The sequence below is a fragment of the Thalassophryne amazonica genome, chromosome 6 (genome assembly GCF_902500255.1).
Source record: "Thalassophryne amazonica chromosome 6, fThaAma1.1, whole genome shotgun sequence".
Classification (NCBI taxonomy): domain Eukaryota; kingdom Metazoa; phylum Chordata; class Actinopteri; order Batrachoidiformes; family Batrachoididae; genus Thalassophryne; species Thalassophryne amazonica.
This window is the reverse complement of record NC_047108.1, coordinates 79,826,798-79,844,129: the sequence shown is the minus strand read 5'-3', so window position 1 is coordinate 79,844,129 and position 17,332 is coordinate 79,826,798. Positions and strand designations below refer to the sequence as shown.

General features: G+C 39.4%; 1 protein-coding gene across 1 annotated transcript in view; it reads right to left on the bottom strand.

The window, feature by feature from the left end:
• Positions 1-5,865: 5,865 nt before the first annotated feature.
• The window catches only part of samhd1 (SAM domain and HD domain 1), a 29,957-nt gene continuing 18,490 nt past the window's right edge, over positions 5,866-17,332 (bottom strand). The window contains exons 10-16 of the mRNA XM_034172576.1: positions 12,479-12,570; positions 12,264-12,379; positions 10,655-10,794; positions 9,313-9,396; positions 9,123-9,227; positions 8,900-9,037; positions 5,866-6,511 (exon numbers count right to left, since the gene is read on the bottom strand). Of these exons, the coding sequence (XP_034028467.1) occupies positions 6,359-6,511; positions 8,900-9,037; positions 9,123-9,227; positions 9,313-9,396; positions 10,655-10,794; positions 12,264-12,379; positions 12,479-12,570 (828 nt within the window). The 3' untranslated portion in view covers positions 5,866-6,358. The remainder of the gene's footprint in view (positions 6,512-8,899; positions 9,038-9,122; positions 9,228-9,312; positions 9,397-10,654; positions 10,795-12,263; positions 12,380-12,478; positions 12,571-17,332) is intronic.

The following is a 17,332-nucleotide window of genomic DNA, read 5'->3' as shown; positions in this document are numbered from 1 at the left end:
AAAATTCTTGAAAGGGTAGTTGTAAAACAGCTAACTGATCATCTGCAGAGGAATGGTCTATTTGAAGAGTTTCAGTCAGGTTTTAGAATTCATCATAGTACAGAAACAGCATTAGTGAAGGTTACAAATGATCTTCTTATGGCCTCAGACAGTGGACTCATCTCTGTGCTTGTTCTGTTAGACCTCAGTGCTGCTTTTGATACTGTTGACCATACAATTTTATTACAGAGATTAGAGCATGCCATAGGTATTAAAGGCACTGCGCTGCGGTGGTTTGAATCATATTTATCTGATAGATTACAATTTGTTCATGTAAATAGGGAATCTTCTTCACAGACTAAGGTTAATTATGGAGTTCCACAAGGTTCTGTGCTAGGAACAATTTTATTCACTTTATACATGCTTCCCTTAGGCAGTATTATTAGACGGCATTGCTTAAATTTTCATTGTTACGCAGATGATACCCAGCTTTATCTATCCATGAAGCCAGAGGACACACACCAGTTAGCTAAACTGCAGGATTGTCTTACAGACATAAAGACATGGATGACCTCTAATTTTCTGCTTTTAAACTCAGATAAAACTGAAGTTATTGTACTTGGCCCCACAAATCTTAGAAACATGGTGTCTAACCAGATCCTTACTCTGGATAGCATTACCCTGACCTCTAGTAATACTGTGAGAAATCTTGGAGTCATTTTTGATCAGGATATGTCATTCAAAGCGCATATTAAACAAATATGTAGGACTGCTTTTTTGCATTTACGCAATATCTCTAAAATTAGAAAGGTCTTGTCTCAGAGTGATGCTGAAAAACTAATTCATGCATTTATTTCCTCTAGGCTGGACTATTGTAATTCATTATTATCAGGTTGTGAATCATCCCTTAGTTATGCTGCTATAGACTTAGACTGCTGGAGGGTTCCCATGATGCACTGAGTGTTTCTTTCTCTTTTTGCTCTGTATGCACCACTCTGCATTTAATCATTAGTGATTGATCTCTGCTCCCCTCCACAGCATGTCTTTTTCCTGGTTCTCTCCCTCAGCCCCAACCAGTCCCAGCAGAAGACTGCCCCTCCCTAAGCCTGGTTCTGCTGGAGGTTTCTTCCTGTTAAAAGGGAGTTTTTCCTTCCCACTGTCGCCAAGTGCTTGCTCACAGGGGGTCGTTTTGACCGTTGGGGTTTTTACGTAATTATTGTATGGCCTTGCCTTACAATATAAAGTGCCTTGGGGCAACTGTTTGTTGTGATTTGGTCCTATATAAATAAAATTGATTGATTTATTGATTTATCCGGGCTTGGGACCGGCACTCAGAATGTACTGGCTGCACACCCCATGTGGCTGAGTTATGTACGTATATGTACGTTATGTATTAAAATAGCGGTATTTAATTTGGCGACCTTGTTTAACTTGCGAAATTCACATAATAAATCCCACATCAATATTTGCACCTTTACAGTATTTGCAACAGGAAGGAGAAGCTCCCTTTATTTCTCAGCTTATACATACAAACATGTTTTTACAAACCAGACAAGTGTAATTGTGTGTCTACATGGGTATTTACAAGCCTACTAATCTGTTTGATATCAGAGGAGGATAGGGACCAGGGAGCAAAAATTCTCAACCCCCATGGGAAAAGTTTATCTAGCAGTTTCCCCTTTCATCACTTAAGGGATTACTCTGGCAGAGGAAATTGAAACTTGAGGGTGTGTGATAATAGCTGTGTAACAGTTAGTGCTTGTTGCTCATTATCAATGAAAATACATAACGTTGATATCCAGATCAGAAAAAAATCAGCAGAATTCTCGGGGGGGGGGGGGGGGGGGGGGAGGGGGTTCGGTTGAACCCCCTGAACCCCCTCTATATACAGGCATGCAGTACTGTTTAATCTGCTGAAAAGTAATTTATTAATTTGTCAAAGAGTGTGTCAATTGCTGCAGTGGACCAAAACAAAGGGGGTGTTGACTAAAAAAAATGGTTTGGGAATCCAACATTGGACAGCCCTCGCTGAGACAGACAGGGAAGGAAGACGTGTGCTTCACCTACAAAATCTTTCTCATGGGACTGTGTGGATTTATTATAAGTTTTACAACATAAATACTTTTAAACAACCAGAACATAAGTTTGTTTGATTGATTTAGTAAATTCCAGTACATTAATGTTCTCTCTCTCATTCACTGCGTACCTCAATCAAACATCTCATTTTCTTTTTCTGTCACTGTTAAATTCACACAAAATCCTTTCTGGTGATTTGGACTGCTGACAGAATGCAGCATCTTTTAAACATACCCCCCCATGCACGCACGCACACACACAGGTATCTGCACATTTACTAGCATGTACATTATTTGTGAGGAGGTTCTGTGAATAAACCTGTGTACTAATGAAGAGAACATTTGTCAATAGTACTCAGTGGTAGAAAGCTCATATTCACAACATGAGTATCTGATGTGGACACACGTAACAAAGTCTCATATTTGCAGACTGAAGAATGATTCTTTACTTTTGAATTATGGTTACATATACAGTAGTGTTCAGAATAATAGTAGTGCTATGTGACTAAAAAGATTAATCCAGGTTTTGAGTAAATTTTTATTGTTACATGGGAAACAAGGTACCAGTAAATTCAGTAGATTCTCACAAATCCAACAAGACCAAACATTCATGATATGCACACTCTTAAGGCTATGAAATTGGGCTATTAGTAAAAAAGTAGAAAAGGGGGTGTTCACAATAATAGTAGCATCTGCTGTTGACACTACAAACTCAAAACTATTATGTTCAAACTGCTTTTTTCAGCAATCCTGTGAATCACTAAACTAGTATTTAGTTGTATAACCACAGTTTTTCATGATTTCTTCACATCTGCGAGGCATTAATTTTGTTGGTTTGGAACCAATATTTTGCTCATTTACTAGTGTGCTTGGGTTCATTGTCTTATTTAAACACCCATTTCAAGGGCATGTGCTCTTCAGCATAAGGCAACATGACCTCTTCAAGTATTTTGACATATCCAAAGTGATCCATGATACCTGGTATGCGATATATAGGCCCAACACCATAGTAGGAGAAACATGCCCATATCATGATGCTTGCACCACCATGCTTCACTGCCTTCACTGTGAACTGTGGCTTGAATTCAGAGTTTGGGGGTCATCTCACAAACTGTCTGCGGCCCTTGGACCCAAAAAGAACAATTTTACTCTCATCAGTCCACAAAATATTCCTCAATTTCTCTTTAGGCCAGTTGATGTGTTCTTTGGCAAATTGTAACCTCTTCTGCACGTCTTTTATTTAACAGAGGGACTTTGCGGGGGATTCTTGCAAATAAATTAGCTTCACACAGGCGTCTTCTGTCACAGCACTTACAGGTAACTCCAGACTGTCTGTGACCATCCTGGAGCTGATCAATGGGTGAATCTTTGCCATTCTGGTTATTCTTCTATCCATTTTGATGGTTGTTTTCCATTTTCTTCCATGCGTCTGTTTTTTTTTTTGTCCATTTTAAAGCATCGGAGATCATTGTAGATTAACAGCCTATAATTTTTTGCACCTGCGTATAAGTTTTCCCCTCTCCAATCAACTTTTTAATCAAACTACGCTGTTCTTCTGAACAATGTCTTGAATGTCCCATTTTCCTCAGGCTTTCAAAGAGAAAAGCATGTTCAACAGGTGCTGGCTTCATCCTTAAATAGGGGACACCTGATTCACACCTGTTTGTTCCACAAAATTGACGAAGTCACTGACTGAATGCCACACTACTATTATTGTGAACGCCCCCTTTTCTACTTTTGTTTTTTTTTACTAATAGCCCAATTTCATAGCCTTAAGAGTGTGCATATCATGAATGCTTGGTCTTGTTGGATTTGTGAGAATCTACTGGTACCTTGTTTCCCATGTAACAATAAGAAATATACACAAAACCTGGATTAATCTTTTTAGTCACATAGCACTACTATTATTCTGAACACTACTATACATAAGTTTATCCATCATGGGATGCTGATATGGACTAGAGGGTGCTTTGTATTTTGTACCCAACAGCATGATACGCTGAAGATTATCTTGGCACAGGTGGACTATTCTTTAACAACACCTTTGACCAAAGTTATTGCATCTAATATTCATAATTTCAAGTTGGGAAACAGTTTTATTTCAAACGTTTAGCTCAGCATCATGGGAAACATTATTTGTGTGCGGGATATTGTGGACAATAAGTCACATTTATTTTTCTAACATTTCACAAGCGTTCAAGAGAGACTATTTTGTAATATGAAGAGACTATTCAGTCACATGTGAGTCTAAAGTATACAGGCTAAATATCTTTATGCAACAAGCCACATTTGAGATGTTCCCAGTCACACTCTGTATCACTGAATCCACTGAATTCTTCGTCCTGTCGCTGGACAGATGAAGCTCCTCAGGTCTTTTTATAGCAGTGGATAATGCGCCTATAAAGTACTCTGTTGTTGTGAACATGTATTAAAAGCATCCTGAAACTAAAGTTCCAGAGCTTCCGATCGCTGTCATTTAATAAAAAAAAAAAAAAAAAAAAAAAAAAAAGAAGTCATATTGGGTTTCTTGTTTTCACTGTCGCAAAAACCTATCAAACCATGATTTTAAGTTCTGTTACACCCCTATTTTCTGGTATAAATTTTGAGCATAAATGTTGCACTCTCCTAAACTTAAGGCTCAGAAAACATGATCTTTGCTGTCCATTCAGATCAGTTTTGATGTTTGACTGTTGCCGTCCTGTGTGCCAAAATACTTCACTGCATAATTTTTTGCCTTAACACCTTTCAGCTCAACATGTGGAAGGTTTTCTTTTTCCTTCCTTAAATGCTCAGATTAAGTCCTATTAGGTCAAGTCTGGGAGCATGCTCTGATGCTCCAACCATTACACTACACACTTGGGTCCGCATTGGCAACCAACCAGACAAAAACAGCTTGTATATCCCCGATTTATAAAGTAGCCAAACATTTGCCACAGGTGAAGTACGGGCATCCCCTCAGCCTTCTCCAGTTGTTGTGGTCATCAGCACTAAGGCACCTGTGTGCTGGATCATGCCAGGGAAATGCGATATAAAGTTCATGCTGGAAAATTACCAGTTGGAACCTTGTTATTCTTAAACCGAACAATTAATTAAGAGACATGTATGTTATCCTCTTAAGAAGATTTTGCACAATGACATGACAACTACATCAGAAAGGAAAGATTTATTTCCTAACAAGGAGACAAAATCTCTGTGTGACTTTGGTAGGACCTCCTCATAATGTTTGGTAGGTTTTCCTTTACATTCTTTGAAAAATGTCTTTTTGCACAAAATGTAGTGAGGCAAGTCTGATGATGGTGCAGTAGTACATCGAAAACATTTACAATGTTCTGCAAATATCTAAATATCTCTAACAGTCACATAAATAGAGTTCCAAGTACTACTTGGAACTCTATTTATGTAATACTTTTTTGCAACACATTGAGCAAATGCAGCACTAAATGCAACACAAAAGGGTAACTTACATAAAAAAATAAATAGGTAAACAAATCCTTAAATAAGCTTACAAATAAAAGTCAAATATTACTAGATGTATATTACTAGAGTTAACTTTTAATTATTTTTTGTTTAAAAAAGATGCAAAGCTACGCACAACAGTAAATACAAGTGTAACTGAAATAAATAAAAGTGCCCTGAAACACCTCAGACCTGAAATATTCAGCATTCAGTTAAGGGACTGTATGAGAAAACACAAAACCTGATCGTTCTTGACACCAAAACAACTGGTTAAAAAGTTAAATTATTAAAAAAAAAAAACAAAAAAAAAAACAAAAAAACAAACAAACAAACAAACAAAACAAACAAAGCACACACACAAAGACCCCTCACCCCCTTTTTTCATTTTATTTAGCGGCAATCAGTACATAGCTGTAATGAAGCAAAATTCTCTTTGTATGTAGCATAGCTGTGTTAGGGGTCATGGCTCGAGGTTACATTTTAAGACTGGTTTAAAGTTTCCCCTTGCATGTATGATGACATCAAGCTATGACCCACTGCAAAGTGTGAGATGCTGTGGTGTAAGTGGTGGGGTGTAGGACCTCTGAGCCAGCTTTGAATCCCAATCTTTTTATTTTTTAACAATCCTCATACAGACGTAAAGGCACACAGCGTCTCATTCATGTGACAGATTGCCCAATCAGAAGAACTACGTACGAACTGAATTGCGTATGTTTAATACAGCTACGTACGGATAGCCACTGCCATTTACAAACACCATGTTTTCTGGTTTACTGCACTCATCAGGACATTCGCCTCACAGCAAAACACCATCTCACCAACTACCCAATGATGGGAAGTTTATTCTGTTACTTGAAAAGCCGATTTTTGGCTCGGTTTTGTCTGTTTAGGTTGTACGAGTTTGTAGCTCTGGAGACATGCTCATCGCTGTCCTCATTTTCATTGTTCACTGACCAGCTGGCTTTCAGAGGGGTGAGCTCAGGTGCAATTATGTCTCCATCCTGCATGTGAATAACAAAGTAAGAGCAGTGGAGTGCGCACACAATAACAATTACACAACATGTACACTGATCAGCCACACCATTGTGACCACCTGCCAAATACTGTGTATATCACCCTTTTGCCACCAAAACAGCCTTGACCTGTTGAGACATTGACTCCATTAGGCCTGTAAGGGTGTGCTCTGGCACCTCGACGTTAGCAGCAGATCCCTCTGTTTGATTGGACCCCATGGGTCAGCCTTCAATTCCTATGTGCATTAAAGAACCATGGCTCTGTTACCTGGTTTCCTTCCTTGGACCACTTTGTGTTTTTTAGTGACCATTACAGTCCAGGAACATTCCACAAGGAGGTGATGGTATAGTGGTTAAGGTGTTGGGCTTGAGTCCAGAAGATCATGGGTTCAAATCCCCGCCTGACTGGAAAAATCACCTTTAATCCCCTATTGCTCCCGGTGTGTAGCGAGTGCCTTGTATGGCAGCACCCTGACATCGGGGTGAATGTGAGGCATAATTGTAAAGCGCTTTGAGCGTCTGATGCAGATGGAAAAGCGCTATATAAATGCAGTCCATTTACCATTTACAAGAGCGGCAGTTTAGTTGCTTAGTGATTTTCTGGTCAGGCTGGGATTTGAGCCAAGGATCCTCTGGTCTCAAGCCCAAAGCTTAACCACGAGACCACCCCCCCCCCCACCCCCAACTTATTCAAATCTTTATATGTACTCATTTTTTCTACTTCCAACACATGCACTTTGAGGACAAAATGTTACCTTGCTGCCTGATATATCCCACCCACGGACAGGTGCCACTGTAACGAGATTATCAATGGTATTCACTTCACCCGTCAGTAATCACAACGTTATGGCTGAACGATTTGGTGTAGGTTAGGGTAAGTACTGCCTCTGTTTCTAAGTTAGTAAGTAAGTTCCTTCGGCTGCTCCCTTGTTTGCACTCGAGGTTGCCACAGCAAATCCAAGGTTGATCTGCATGTTGAATTGGCACAGGTTTTACGCTGGATGCCATTCGTGACGCAACTCCACATTACATGGAGAAATGTGGCAGGGGTGGGATTTGAACCCGGAACCTTCTGCACTGAAACCAAGTGCGTTAACCACTTGGTCACCACCCCTGCCGCCTCTGTTTCAAAGTTAAGAACTCAAATTGTTTTTCTTCCATGTAAAAACATCAAAGCCATGTTCTGACAGTTCAGAATGGCTGAAGAAAAACCTGCATCTGACAGTTGATGACCAGACTTGTTAGGGGCTGTACAACGCATTACAAAAAATGACCAGGCTCACACAGAATTAATGCTGCTTAAATGACTGAATAAATCTGCTAAAAACATAAGCGTAGTCTGATTCTGGTAACCACAGCTTGTTGTAGTTTCTGGTAACTGGTGTCCATGTGCAGGACAACAGCAGCACAGCAAGCTTGTGCACGTTTATTGTACCTTGATGTTTAACTGACATGAAGACAGCCAGCATTGTTCATTCAAATTACAGAAAAACAAGACTATGTTTACCAAACAAAAAAAATGGCGACCGCGTTGCTGTGCTTAGTAACGAGACACAGGCCCTGTTGTCCTGCTGTGTCATCACAGCACACTGCTTTAGAGGAGGAAAGCCACCGGTCTATAAGCACTGGACTGGTGGGTGCTACAGTGCCGAGTCACAACCGCCCGCTGAGGTCAATGGCCGCCATATGGTCTCACATAAAACGTGGATTGTGCCCACAGCATTTATCTGAATGACAAAACTCTGTAAATGTATTTGTATTACCCCAACTTAAGTATGGGATTTATCTACTGTGTGTATGAGCAACTAAGTATTTCTACAAGTGGAAGAAATGACGCACAACTTATAAATGGATCAAAAGACACAAAGGTGATGATGGCAAACAGATGCTGAATCACAGACAAATCTGTCTGCCGTGTGAAGCAGGAAGCTGCATCTAATAACGGGATGATGAATTAATGAATGCATGAATACTGAGGGTACTGGTGAGAACCAATCATATTCAAACTTATCTGAGATACACTCATTTACAATGGCCAATTCAAATTTTGTTAAAGTTATCACGTGCACAACAAAGTGTGACTGACTTAGATTCTCCTTCAGCACCTTATGGATGATCAGGGGGTAATTAGTAGGTTTGGTTAGTTGGAATGTCTACTTTATTTAGGTGAAAGCCTTTAAGATCATGGTGATGGAGCGCTCTCTTAAAGGTGGTCAGCATTCCATTCACCAGATTTCAACCCAATTAAACATCTGTTACAGGTTTTAGTTTAACATATCTGACAGTGCTCTCGACCATCATCATCAAAACACCAAATGAAGGAAAACCTCTTGGAACAATGGTGTTCCATCTGTGTATTAGCGTTCCAGAAATTACCTGAGGCTTTGTGAAGTTCATGATCATGCACCACTGGACAAAGGACTTCCTGGCCACCTCTAGAATCCTCTCATCTCTCTTCTTAGAGTAGACTCTGATCAGCTGCTCAGCAAAGTATTCTGGGAGAAGCTTGGACACCTGACAAGTAGAGCAAGAGTACAGGAGCATAAACATACAAATCAAGATTACATTTTCCAAAATTTGGGAAAGTGCATATTCTCACCTGGTTCTTGCGTATCTGGTAGGCTTTGGTAGGGTCATTTTTGGAATAGAAACGCACACTGTTAATGGGGTTCTTTTCTTTCATCCCGTAGTCCATAGTGATGACCTAAATAAAATAAAGTCACATAACAATAATGAGGAATTGCTTCATAAATGGATTTTTGCAAGCCTGATAGTATTTACATACTTACATTAACTTCAAAGTCTTCTGGTTCCAAACTGACATCTTGGCTGCATAAACTAGACAACTGTTCTTTCCAGCTGTGAATTACATCCTTTAGACACGACAGAGGGGAGAAAGTTGTTTAAGTTTTTTTTTTCTTTCATATCATGTGTGGACAACAGACTGTATACTGGGCAAACCCTGTGTGACATCACCCACAGGTTTTCTAGGGAAATCTGGAACAGCCGATATGAAGCCCATAAATGGCTGCTTTGGCTGATGCCATGTTGGCAGTGCTAAATCTGCTTATGCCACTACAATCCAATTAATAGATAAAGAGGTGGAGCATGGGTGAGGCCGTGCATTGACTGGGCTGGACAAATCAAGCCTGAACATGCCCCAAGAAACCAGTTAAGCTAACAGACAAACCTTGGCTCAGATGTTTATTGAATCATATTTTTGGGAACTGCGTGATGGTTCTCATAATGGTTTGCTTTGGTGCAGGCATAAAAAAAATTATGATCTACTTATTTCCTCAGGAATCGTGGATTACTGGACCCGACGGATCAAGCTACCAATACATTCTAAAAATGCTAATGCATTAGCATCCAAAATAAAATCACTTAATTTCTCTTGAAGGAAATTGTGATGCATTAGGATAAGTAACACCACAACAAGCCACATTATTACAGATTCTTGTAATAAAATGCTCAAAATGACAGGCTCAGTCATCCACCACAGCTAGCATCTGCAGTGAGCGGCTTCAGAGAGCTATGCTATGAGACAGCTCGGCTCAGCGAGCTGTCAAGCAAAGCAGCCGTGGCCCTAATTCTGCATAAATTCATGACTTGAAATGTCTTCAAATAAGAAGTTAGTAGTTGTCATGGAGAAGGAAACCATCTCTAGAGACCCAAACCATTTTTATACCAGACTGTAAACATGTTTATTTCTGCTGTAAAGATGGACACTTTAACATGGGCTGCTATGGGATGCTGCTCCTTTCTGGAGACAGCCTCAAACGGCCAGTCAAGAAAATGGGTGCGTCTCATTTGAGTCAATCAACGCTTTCCACTTGGTGTGGAAACATTAAATCAGGATTGCAACATAGACTTTACCTACACTGGATTGACATCTTCAAACAATGTAGCACATGTACCAGGAACTGATTAACTTCATATCAGTATAAAGATGTTCAATTTAAATCTGAAGCGTGTGAAGTGGTTACTTATTTTGCTAAATATGTTAAATACCACTAAACCACTGTAAAAATTGTGAAAACAGACATCACCTGCAGCAAAAACCCAAACTTATCCACAAAAAACAGTCGACAAGTAATGATGTGCACATCGTATACAGAAGCAGGAACACACCTGGGTGACATTTATGTGTTTCTCTGCGTGGGTTTGGCCCACACATTTGTAGAGGCGTCGATGGATGATGTTGCGTAAAATCTGCCTGGCTTCACTCAGCTCCACTGAAGAAGAGTTGAGTATTTGCTCAAAAATGTGATCTACACAGTAAAAAATAAGTGTCAAAATTTGATTAAAATTTTCAGAGCTCACAATGAAAACAATCCCAACAGACACACAAACGTTTAGAGAGAGACAAAGAAAAGCAGTTACAGTAGAGGCATGCATCTCATAATCAAAACAGACTGTGTAATAATGGCCACGGCAAATACAAAATACGGCAGAATTACAATTCTTTAATAGGACACAAACAACTGTGCAGTTATTTTTTTCCCCATCCTGTAACAGAATTCCCTGAAGAATCTAAACACAGTACAGCTGCATTGCAAATGTAAAATCCAGTACGTTTATGAGTTTGAAATTTACTGCTGTTCTTTGTTTCTATCATCTACCTCATCAGTAACGACTAATACTGCTTTACAGTTACATGTTCACAGAAATTGTACTTTGTAGCCTCCTGATTGTATTATCACAGTAAGTGTGATATAAATTTCACTGAGACATGTCAGTAATCTTTAATGAGCTGTTAAATGATGTTTCAAGTCGTAAAGCTCGAGGAGGCTCATTGAAGCGATCAAGACTCAACACTTAAACAGAGCTTTGTCTTAATTTTAGCGAGCTATCCTTGGTGCTACCCGCACTGGCTCATAATATATTGCGCTGTGTGAATGGAAGAGTCAAACATTGTAAAGTCAGGGATGCAGGGATTAAAGGGGGGGATCTGACTGAAAATTTTGATCATCTATCTTTGTATAGAAACCTTTGCAATCGCATTCTAGAGTTTAAGGTAAAACATTGTTGAGACAGCTAAGAAAACAACAAATTGTTCTCCTGCTGAACAAAGTCGTATTTCGCTCTTCTCTAATGCAGCATCATATTATGGAAAGACTTTAACCTATACATTATTCAAATACTTCAGGACAAACAGATTTTAAGGGGACTCCTTTTTTCCTAGAGATTTTACCTAATTTACTACCAATTAAACTCTCAGGCCTGTAGCCAGAATGTTAAGGGGGGGTATTTTTTGGCTGAAAGTGGACCTTTGTCGGCAGGGCCCCCAGAGCCCCTAGATCAGCTCTGTGCTGCTCAGATTAAAGTTATGGTGTGCAGATTTTTGAACACAGCAACAAACACTATATCCATCCAATATCAATTCCTTTTTAACATTATTTATGACTAATACACAAACTAGTGTGTTGCCTGTGGGGATCCATGGGATCTAGATTGGGTAGCGTTTATGAAATAGGTAGCTGACATTTTTCAAGGGTGGTAATAAATTATACAAAGTTTCTATAATGAGTTGGAATGGCGTGTGAGAGTACGGAATGTTTTTAGGACCGTAGACCTCAACAGTTTTTTTTTAGAGGAAGAACTCAATCCTTTTAATTACATCATTTTCATAAAAGGCTAAGTGAAATGAAACAAACAATATTCCACAGAGTTGGCTGTCTAGTTTCAGTGCCAGACTATGAACACACCCAAACAACCAGGTTGGAGAATCTGAACTAACCCGTCAGTTTGGTGTAAGCCTCCATGTCATCAATGGATGTGGAGATTGAAAACATCTTTCCATCTGAACCTTCAATCTTGATGTGTGGGTCTGCTTTTAAAAAGGCTTCTGTGATCCTGAAGGTTGGTGCACAACACATAAGGTTTTACTGCACACAACAGACTGAACTGTGAAGATAACCTACATCAGTCCAAAGTTACTGCTAGGGTACTCACATGGCTTCTATGACGTTGCACACTTTGTGCTGATAGGCTCTTCTGTGGAGGCAGTTTCTCGTGTGGAACATGTCATACAAATTTGCAACTTCCTGTTGAGAGAATTGTCTACGTTTTAGTCAGACCTGTTCAGCGAATTGAAACACAGCGACAAATTTAAAAGGCTGACAACACTGCATACAGACAGACAGGAGTCAAAAGATATTTTCTTTAAGACACAAAGTCAATAACCACTTTATTAGTAAAACTTGTGTTTCATTACCTCCACCAATGAAGTTGGAGGAGGTCATGTTAGGTTATTAGTAAAACTTGTTTTGTTTTTAAATATTTTCACTATTTTTCCCAAATGTCTTTATTTTAAAATGTGGTTTTACATTGTTGTATTTCTTTAAAACTGACATGATGAATTCACACTGCAGGCAAATGTTTTGTGAATTACTTGGAACAAAATTGGAAGAGTCCTAAATGTAGAATTAACTCAAGTCCTGTCTGGGAGCATGTGCTGGTGCATTCTGGTGCTGCATCCACCACACCATAGAACTGCCCAGGTCCTGCATGGCAAGTAGAGTGGCCAGATGTCCCACAGATGTCTCCGGCGCTGCTATTAACAGTCAGGTTTCAGTTTTGAAATGAGTGTTTAAAACACAAATTAAAAAAAATAAAATAAAAATTTAACAACTGAAGCCTGACTGTCAGTAACAACACCGGTGTCGCAGACTGAATGGTCTGCCCGCCTTTTGCATCTGTGCATGCGTCATTTCGGAGCTCTGCTGCTCATCTAAGACAGAGTCTCTTCACCCAAAGCGATCAAATGGATTAATGTGATTATTAACCATCAGATGACAAGGTAAAACCTCTTAAATCATTCTACAGTCAGTTTTAAGCAGAAACAAGGTTGTTTTAAGCAGAAACTCTGCGAAATTCCATGACGCTTTGAAATGGCCGACACACAGTGAACACATCAGCTAGCAGCTCATTTAGCCGCGGAGCTCTGATCGCTTCCGCCGCCTTTTATGATGAAATCATGCTGAATTTATGTGGAAATGACTGTTGTACAAAAGCTTTAGTTATCTGTCGCTGGGATAGATGATGACTGGAGTGCAGTTTTAAGCAGAAACGAGGTTTTAATCCGTGAACCACGGCTAATGACGCATGTGCAGATGCAAAAAGCAGACCGATTTTTAGGGCGGACCGTTTGGTCAGCGACACCTGAAACCATCTCAATTTAGTGCACAAAGTGGGACATCTGGTCACCCTAATGGCAAGGCCTCAAGCAGACAGCCAGTCCATTCCCACTTCTTGAAAGTAACCATCTATGTGCCACAGCCATTGTCCTTCTGCAGCATGTCCAGAAAAATGCACCACACGGTAACCAACGTTCCTTGACATTGAAAGTGAGTCCTCACCTGGGTTTCCCTAAGTAAGCCCTCATTTGACACAAAGACATTTCTAGTGGTATCCAAAAATCCTTCAAAGAGACCCAGTACCAAAGATATCAAAATCCCACAACTATGCAATAAAACAAAAAGCACCAGCATCCTAAAGACTTGGAACTTCATCTTCCAGCAAAGATATCGGCATCACCAAACATCTCAGTAAAGTATGACCTCATGACTCCATAAAGTGTTCCCAGGCATCCCTTGATCACAAAGGCCGAAGACCCAGAGACATGAATAACAATGTTGAGATAAGTGAATATCTCTACAAGTTCAACACTTTTTCCCCATACAGCTACACTTCTGATGGTCGAGTCCAGGAAGTCAGTGAAAGCCTCGATCTTGGTCTTGTTCCATGATAACTGCAAACCCTGACACTATGAATACTCGGTCACTCTCTCAAGTGTTGCTATCAGGGTATCCACTGATTTCACCAAGACTACAAACCCGAGGTCAATAAACTTTTCCTCGCCAACAAAAGCACCCAAGCTGCCGGGTTGCCCAACCCTACCTAACACAGTCTATTCAAGCACTGAACATTGTAAGAACCAGCACACATCGCTGATAAACACATTTCAATGGGAAAAACTCAGTTTCTGCCTCCGTTTCATACATCATACACAGTATCTGCCCAGTGACTTCTTGGGGACCCAAGAATTTTGAGGATGTCCCAGAGTGGAGCCCAAAACACAGTTTTAGCAGCTTGGTCTCCATTATGACTGTTTGTGCACTCGATGTGTTATGTTGTTGTGAGCTTAAAGTTTCTACCTTGATAGATAATACGGTGCACCAGCAAAGTATTCACAGTGCTTCACTTTTTCTACATTTTGTTTTATTACAGCCTTATTCCAGAATGGAGTAAATTCATTTTTTCCCCCTCAAAATTCTTCAAACACCCCATAATAAGAACATTAAAAAAAGCTTTTTTAATTTTTTTGCAAATTTATTAAAAATAAAAAAAAACTAAGAAATCACATCTACATAAATATTCACACCCTTTTGCTCCATACTTTGTTGATGCATCTTTGTCAGCAATTACACCCTCGAGTCTTCTTTAATGTGATGCCATATGCTTGGCGCACCCATCTTTGGGCAGTTTTCCCCATTCCTTTTTGCAGCACCTCTCAAGCCCATCAGTTTAGATGGGGAGTATCAGCATGGCTGCAAGCAACTGAAATTTTTTTGACTGAAAACATTTTCTGTGACTGGATGGCTGAGCGCTGAAGGGGCCTAGGGGATCCAGGGGCATGCTCCATTGTGACATTTTGAAAAAAATTGTGCAGTTTGGTTCTGAGAGTACTTTGGTCAGTTTTTCTTGGCTTATAACACAGTGGTATTTGAGTCTTATACTGGAACAAAAATATGGCTCAAGTCTTGATTTCATTACAATTTATTTACTATTTTGTATGTATTGTCTGTAATAAGTTTCCACAAATGGACTGTCTGCATTAACTGACTTTAATTCTGCTTTGTTTTCATTCCACATTTATCAAATTCTAAGTGTGTCTTATAAAACAAATCAATAATTGCACCCTTTCTGCTTTTACTAAATACATTTAAAAAACATAACTATTGCCACTGAAAAGCCTTTTGCCACTTGTAAGTCATTTATAACTGATGCAATCATTAAATCATACAACTTACAAAAAACCCCCAAACAATTAAGTAACTTAAAAAAATTATGATAAAATAATCACTTTAATGTTAATTTAGTCCAAACATGATGCCCAACATTAACACCAAAGAGTTGAATTTTTGCCTCATCAAACCAGAGAATTTTGTTTCTCATGGTCTGAGAGTCCTTCAGGTGCCTTTTGGCAAACTTCAGGTGGGTTGCCATGCGTCTTTTACTAAGGAGTGGCGTCTGTCTGGCCACTTTGAGGAATGTTGGAGCTCTGACAGTCACCATTGGGTTCTTGGTCATCTCCCCGACTAAGGCTCTTCTTCCCCTATTGCTCAATTTAAACAGGCAGCCAGCTCTGGTGGATCTGAACTACTTACTTTTATGGATGGAGGCTACTGTGCTCATTGGGACCTTCAGAGCAGCAGAAATGCTTCTGTATCCTTCCCCAGATTTGTGCCTCGAGACAATCCTGTCTCTGAGGTCTACAGACAGTCCCTTTGACCTCATACTTGGCTTGTGCTCTGACATGCACTGTGTGACCGTATATATAGACAGGTGTGTGTCTTTCCAAATCATGTCCAATCAACTGAATTTACTCCAAGTGGACTCCAATCAGAGGCGATTTTAGACTTCCAGTTTTAGGGGTGCTTAGCACATTTTTAAAGTCCAGTTGGCCACATATACATTTTCCCATGATTTCATAGTGAAAACATTGCTTGTAAAAGCTGCATTCATTGTCAGAATGATGATTAAAAAAAAAAACAAAAAAAAAAAAACACATATTAGCAATGGTTAACGGCCCAAACTCAAAATTCCTGCATTCTGGTGCAGTTTATATAATAAATAATTTAATCTCCTAATGTGGTGAGGGCAAATAGTAACTGCAACTTAGGAGCAGGTCTGAAATATTCAGAGGCTGAGTAAAGTATATTATCCTTGTTTTTAGTCTTATGAGCCTATAGTTATTGAATATTTTTTATTTAATCTTAACAGATTATTATGTCATAGTACTTAGTACAGAACACTCACCCTGGTATCACTTTTCAATTACATTTAGACAGTTTTAGGCATTACTTAGATTGTGTTTTAGTTTTGGCTATTCATTTATTTATTCTACAAACTGACTGATGTCTAGGTTTTTCTGGCAGCACGCACATCCACGTTGTAAGTCATAAAAATACAGTAGTTGCAGTTGTTATGATCAGTGAGGTTTAGTGCCATGTGCAGGAGGACCTGGTTTAGCACAGATACAGCAGCACTCCGCTATAAGGCTGGATGGAGAACACAGATGGTATACTGCACATAAATGGGTTCAGGATAAGATATATATGAATATGAATTATTTATTGAATTAACAGCAAAGCATAGAAAGGACAGACAAGATCGAATGGAGTCCTTAAAAGTAAGAAAAATAAAAATGTGTGACTTAAAAGTCAGAATTCATACCAAAACACCAGTAACACAAGTAAGACACCTCCACAGTCTGATACACATATTCAATTTCCACTTAGCTTCACTTTCCATCCTTTGCTATTCTCAATGTCCATATCTACTATCACATAAGGCCTATAAAGTGCACAAACCTCAGCTGAAGCTTTTTTGCTTTTGAAAAAAATGCTCTGATGTCCATCTCTGCACTGCAGGTTTGGTTTGCCACTTACTGCCAACAAATAAAAATACAAAATGAGTTTTATGATTTAAACCTTTTTAGCAGGAATTTAAATTATTCACTTATTATCATGCTGTGCATTAAACTTTGTGGTAAAGTTTACTGTCTTAATTCTGAAATGCTTA